General features: G+C 67.5%; 1 protein-coding gene across 1 annotated transcript; it reads left to right on the forward strand.

The window, feature by feature from the left end:
• The first annotated feature begins 763 nt into the window (after positions 1-763).
• Positions 764-5705, forward strand: GDF7 (growth differentiation factor 7). The gene is made up of 2 exons (XM_028517658.2): positions 764-1305; positions 4028-5705. Exons 1-2 carry the CDS (start codon positions 840-842, stop codon positions 4996-4998), a joined length of 1437 nt encoding a protein of 478 aa, XP_028373459.2. The 5' UTR covers positions 764-839; the 3' UTR covers positions 4999-5705.
• Positions 5706-6455: the final 750 nt, after the last annotated feature.

The following is a 6455-nucleotide window of genomic DNA, read 5'->3' on the forward strand; positions in this document are numbered from 1 at the left end:
CCGCTCCCGCGCGGGTGTCTTCTCCTCGCCCCAGGGCTGCCTTGTAATTCCTGGGCTTCTTTACGATCTGGGCTTTTTTTTGCTTAGGCGCGCGTTCCGCGCCCAAACCTTTGCTCTCCGAGTGTCGGTCCACATCCGTCTGTCTTTCCGGCCTGCCCTTGCCTGCACGTCCAGTCGCTCCCTCTCTTCCCTACGTGTCTGTCCCCTTCCTTGCTCCGGCAGCCCGCTCCGGTCTTTGGGGGCTCTGGCAGGGTGGGGGACAGTCGAACAGGTTGTCAAAAATGCGACTTTGTGGCGGCACTGTGCGCCCTGTGGCCTCTCACGGCGCCGTGGCCACCAGCTCGCAGCACCGACGCGCGGGGCCGAGCCTTCCCGCGGCCCCACCTCTGCCGCCTCGGGCACTAGCGGAATGGGAGCGGGGAGAGGCGGGTGCTGCTCTGCAGGGAGCGGGGAAGAAGCTGGGCGGGCGGCGGGTAGGCGAGGTTCCCCGGAGCCTCTCAACCTGGAGGGCGCGTTTGGCTCGAGCACAGCGTGGGCGGGGGGGGGGGCGCCGCGAGGCCGTGGGGCAGGGAGGCGGGGCCTCGTTCCGTGCGGGAGCCGCCGGCGGGTATCGCTAGCTGGTCCAGAGCCGGGGTGCAGCGGTCCCGCGCGCGGGTTGGGGGACGCCTGCCCCGACTCCGCGTTGGGCGGGTGTAGGGGGCGCGGCGCTGCCACGGAAGCGTTCGGCAGGGGGCGCTGCTCCGGGCGTCGGGCGGGCGGGGGTGGGGTGGGGTGGGGTGGGGTGGGAGAGGCGGGGGGGCCGCCGCTGGCTGCACACGCTTCCCCCATTATTAAACACTATGTTCAAAAGGCGCCGGGGGACTTCCCGGAGCCACGGAGCCCGCGCCGCCCGCCCGCCCGCCCGGCCCACGGAGCCCATGGACCTGAGCGCGGCCGCCGCGCTGTGCCTGTGGCTTCTGAGCGCCTGCCGCCCCCGCGACGGGCTCGAAGCAGCCGCGGTGCTGCGGGCCGCGGGGGCAGGGCCGGCCGGGAGTCCGGGGGGCGGCGGCGGCGGGAGGACCCTGGCCGCGGCGGCGGGCGCCTCTGCCGTCCCAGCCGCCGCGGCTCCCGGGGCCCGCGCTTCGCGCCGCGCCACCGGCTCCGGCTTCAGGAACGGATCGGTGGTGCCGCACCAGTTCATGATGTCGCTTTACCGCAGCCTGGCCGGGAGGGCTCCGGCCGGAGCAGCCGCCGCCTCCACCTCGGGCTCTGGCCGCCACGGCCGCGCGGACACCATCACCGGCTTCGCAGACCAGGCGACCCAAGGTACCCCCGCCTCTACCGCGCCCGCCCGTCCTGTCCGGCCCTGCGCGGAGGCCGCCGCCGGAGCCGTGCCCCTGCTCCGCTCCACTCGGGCGCGGCCCCCGTCTCAGCCTCAGGTGTTGAAGGAAACTTCGCCGAGGCCCACGCATCCGGACCTACTGCGCCTGGACAGTGGCGAGAGCTGCGGCAGGTCGCGGGGCCGGGCCCCGGAGGGCTGAGCCGGTCCGTCTGCGGGGTGGCCCTGGCCCTGCCGCCGGCGGGTGCCCTCGAGGGGGCAGGCTGAGTCGGAGACCCGGAGAAGCGAGAGGCGGGGGGGTCTGGCGGAGAGAGACTGAGTGGTGGTAGCGGCGGTGGCTGCTTCCTTGCGGCCATCGCGACAACTAGCAGTCTCGGGGGTGGAGGGGGGGGGGGTGTACAAACTGGAGGTAACTCGGGGGCACGCGAGACAGAGGCAGGCATCAGACTGAAGCAGATGGCCCCAGAGAGGCCTGGTAGCAGCACCAGGTACGAAGAGGGTCCTCCTCAGCCGGCTGCATTAGGGCGCAGGTGTGCAGCTGCGGTGCCCGCGCGGGCCCCGGGGGCCAGCGGAGGTCGGGGGCTCGGGCATGTGGGGCGGAGAGGAGAGCGAGCGACCGCGCCCAGGGCAGGCCTCTCCGGGACCAAGCGCCCCACCTCACTCGGGGCCAGACCCTCCAAAGGTAGGACGGGGGCGAGGCCGTGGAGACTGCGGTGTCATCTGGATTGTATTAATCTCTATTGATGTCATTAAAGCAGACAGATAGGGGAGATTTAAGTAATTTCGGCCTTAACTCTAAACAGCCAGAGACCCGGCACGGAAGGGAGGAGAGAAAGGAGGCCGAATGGGGATGGGAAGTAAGCGTTGCTGCAGACGGGCCCTGCTGGGGCGCAGTGACCACCTCCCGCCCCCGACACACACACAGTGCCCGCCGGCAGACCGCTCTACTTTGGGTGCAGGGGCATCCCGGGGCCCTCTGGTCCGCTGGGAACTTCTGAGCATCCTTCTATGCTCCCTGGGCTGGATGCTCACGGGAAGCCGGAGTCCCGGCATGCAGGCCGGGAAGCCCCAGCCCCAATGCTGCCGTGCGGCTGCCCGGTTACGGGAGAGCCCGGGTGTGCAGGGCCCTGGGCGGGCAGAGGCGCCAGGTGCTCTCCTTTGGCTGTGTCAGGTCTGCCCGAGCCTCAGCCAGAGCTAAGTCCTTTCCTTGGGCGCCAGCTTGGCTGGCGTGCCTGGTAAGGCTGTCTCCCCTTCCTTCTGGAGGGAGGGGGTGCAGCGGCAGCACCCCAAAGCAGGAAGGGTCTGCACAGCACACTTAGCTCCAGCGAGCAACTCCCTGGGGGGAAAGCCGTGTGGTGTGCGTGCGTGGCAGGGAGGAGCGTTTGTCCGTTGCCTGCCCTGCCTCCCTCTCCATCCTGAGCCTCACCTGGGAGCAGGGCTGCCTGAGGCCCCCGGAGGCCACCCGCGGCGCCCAGACTTCGGACCTCGGGAGCCCCGGGCCTGGCGTCCCCCGTCGGTGAGCAACGCTCTGCTGGGGGGGGGGGGCAGTCCGCACAGTCTCTGTGTTTGGGGCAAAACGAAACCATATGACCCTCTTCAAAGAGAGCTCCTTATCTGCCGTTTGGTGGAATTTCAACTCTTTCTTTCCCCCCCTTGGGCCCCCAAAGAAAAAAAGTGCCCAGGACCAAAAATAAAACCCAAAAGCCCCAGACAAGTCATAGCGGAGGGAAAGAATAAGTCAGCGAAGGGACTGGCGGGTCCTGGAGACGAGACCGAATTTAGCCCACTGTCCTCCCCCCGCAAGGCAGTCTCGCTGCCCCAAACCCTTCTCAGAAGGCCCCTTGCACTCCTTGGCCACCTTTTGCCCTCCGTCGGAAGTCCAGGGAACACTGGGAGAGGGTGATCATGGAGTTCCCAATCCCGACCAGCAGCGCTCACAGCTCTGAGACTTGGGGATGAGCTGCCCCCCTATCTGGGTCTCAGTTCCCCTTGGGCAAAGTGAGGAACCTGGGCTTATGAGGGGCGCACGAGAGGGTCTCTGGAGCCCTGAGGGCGCGTCCCCTTCTGGACGAACGGCAGGGCCCCAGCCTGCATGGGCTGGCTGGAATGTTCAGAGTGAAGGAGCAGTTTTTGGGGACAAGAATATTTTGTTTTGTACATCCGGGACTCGGTGGCTCTCCTGGGGGCACAGCAGGGCAATAATGAGCAGTCTCGGTATGGCGCGGGACCCCCGTCAAACTGTTGGCCTGGACTCTGGGCCTTGGAAAGGGCGCACGACTTCTGAGGCACCTACGGGCGTCCTGGTCTGCGACCAGCCGAAAGTCTGGCCCCCGACACAGTCCCCGCACATCAGTGGCTCCCGGGCAGGCGGGGGAACTGCAGTGGCCTTAAGTCCCAGACGGCTGCGGGGGTGCGCTCCTGCTCCCGCACCTCTGCAGTAAGTGTGTGTGCGCGTGTTGTAGCGGTGGAGAGACTTTTGACTCGATGGACCAAAGCCCGGTCCCAATGTTTGGGGCGAAGGCTTCCTTCCCGCTGGACGAGAATGGCAGCTGTCCGGCTGGGGCGGAGACGGGGGCAGGCGCCGGCTGAGGCAGGCCTTAGTCTTGCAGCCCGGTTGGGCCGTTTGCAGTTAGGAAGCCTCGCGACCAGGACTGCGGACTTCGTTTTCATTTGGCTCTTTCTCTCTGTGTCTCTGCTCGCCCCCTGCAGACGAATCGGCAGCGGAGACCGGCCAGAGCTTCCTATTCGACGTGTCCAGCCTCTCCGACGCCGACGAGGTGCTAGGCGCAGAGCTGCGCGTGCTGCGCCGCGCGTCCGCGGAGCCTGAACCTGGCAGCGCGGTTCCTCCCTCGCTGCTGCTGCTGTCCACGTGCCCCGATGCCGCCCGCGCGCAGAGCCTGCTGCACTCTCGGTCCGCCGAGCCTCTGAACGGGGCGCGCTGGGAGGTGTTCGACGTGGCGGACGCCGTCCGGCGCCACCGACGGGAGCCGCGCGCCACCCGCATGTTCTGCCTGCTGCTGCGCGCAGTGGCCGGCCCGGCGCGGAGGCCGCTGGCACTGAGGTGGCTGGGCTTCGGCTCTCGGGGCGGCGGCGGCAGCGCGGCGGCGGAGGATCGCGCGCTGCTGGTCGTCTCCTCCCGAACGCAGAGGAAGGAGAGCCTGTTCCGGGAGATCCGCGCCCAGGCCCGCGCGCTCGGGGCTGCGCTGGCCGCGGAGCAGCCGCCCGATCCCGGACCCAACACCGGGGCCCCGGCTGCTGTCATCGGCGGTCGCAGAAGGCGGCGGACCGCGCTGGCCGGGGCTCGGGCCTCGCAGGGCGGCAGCGGCGGCGGCGGCGCAGGCCGGGGCCACGGGCGCAGGGCCGGGAGCCGCTGCAGCCGCAAGCCGCTGCACGTGGACTTTAAGGAGCTGGGCTGGGACGACTGGATCATCGCCCCGCTGGACTATCAGGCCTACCACTGCGAGGGCGTGTGCGACTTCCCGCTGCGCTCGCACCTCGAGCCCACCAACCACGCCATCATCCAGACGCTGCTCAACTCCATGGCGCCCGAGGCGGCGCCGGCGTCCTGCTGCGTGCCCGCGCGCCTCAGCCCCATCAGCATCCTCTACATCGACGCTGCCAACAACGTGGTCTACAAGCAATACGAGGACATGGTGGTGGAGGCGTGCGGCTGCAGGTAGCGAGCGTGCCGGGCCAGGGAGGGGCAGCCGCGCCGAGGACCCTCTGCTGAAGAGCAGCTGCGGGCCGGGCCTGTCGCCGAGCGTGGGTGCAGGTCGGACTCTGGCCCCGCGCCCGTGTGGAGGAGAGAGAGAGCGCACGCTCGCACTCACACCTACTCTCACACCCACACACTCGTTCGCTCACGCACACATTTACCGTGACTGCACCCAAAGCCCTGGTAGAGATGACCTGACACTACGGAATGTCAGCGCCGTGCGTCCTCTGCAGACAGACGACCGTTGCGCCCACCGCCTCCTTTAGGGGAGACGACGGTGTTTGTGTTCATGTTCAAGTAACAGACACGACATCCGGGAGGAACAGGTCAGGGGACTGCGGGCTCCAGAAAGGGTGAACTAAAGGGGCACTTGATTAAGTTTCATCTCACCCCTTTATGTTTCTGAGTGTGGGGGCACGGGGGGCTGGGGGGCTGCGTTCTGGGCGTTGCATCCGCGGACGGACAGGGGGGGGGGGGCTTTGCTGAAGGTTTGCGGCGCCCGGAGGCCATTCGTTCCGGGAAGGAGCCGCTGCAAAGGCCTCAGCTGTTTTCTTTGACTTTAAACATGGACCGAGCCCCTCAGTTTTGGAAGGGTTTGTCTGAGAGGTCACCTTGTGGAGCCTCCAAGATCTCTGCGAAGGTCAGCACTGTTCTTTAAACAAAAATCATTTCTTACTGGGAATGATCTAGGAAGCAGAAAAAATATTTTCCTGTGAGAGGGGGAGTGAAGTCGGGAAGACGCTTTAACCCTCAAGGCCGGTCTGACATGAAGCTGGGGTGGGTGCACCTGCCAGGTTCTGCCAAGCCCCGCGGCTGGGCAGCGGCGCCTGGGGTCCCTCGGGACGAAGCGAGTGCAGAGTCTGAAGCGGCAAAGCTATGGCTCCTCCTGGAGACCCGCCGGACGTTTTCCTAGGCAGCTGCCAGGGAGGCTCCTGGGGCTTGAAAGAGGCAGCGGGGCGTCCTGGGCCGCTGGCCCCTGCGGAGGGCGCAGGCGCTCCGCTCCGCTCCGCTCGCTGCGGGCGGAGCACAGCGCCTCCCTTGGCTCAGAGCGCCAGAGCGCCGCCGCTCAGAGCGCGCCGACCAGAGCCTGTGCTTAGCTGGCAGGTCTGGGGCGGCTTTTACCCGCGGTCGCTGCGCTGCTGCTGTAGTGTTTGGCAGTGTGACCGTGACGGGAGATGAAGCCACACAGAAGTGGCTTCGTGAGCGTTCACCTCCCCAAAACCCAGCGGTTCCGAGCGGGAGGAAGGTGCCCCCCCCCCCCCCCTCCCCGTCCAGGGCACCTGCGAGGTAGCTCCGGTGGCCCCTTTGGAAGGTCTGGGCCTTGGTGTTGGGGCGCAGAGGTGGAAGTCTATCTCCCAGGCCCTGGATTTTGAACCCCAAAGGGGCTTGTTGAAAGGGGTAGGATTGTCTGTCCATGTGAAA

The sequence above is a fragment of the Phyllostomus discolor genome, chromosome 6 (assembly GCF_004126475.2).
Source record: "Phyllostomus discolor isolate MPI-MPIP mPhyDis1 chromosome 6, mPhyDis1.pri.v3, whole genome shotgun sequence".
Taxonomy (NCBI): Eukaryota; Metazoa; Chordata; class Mammalia; order Chiroptera; family Phyllostomidae; genus Phyllostomus; species Phyllostomus discolor.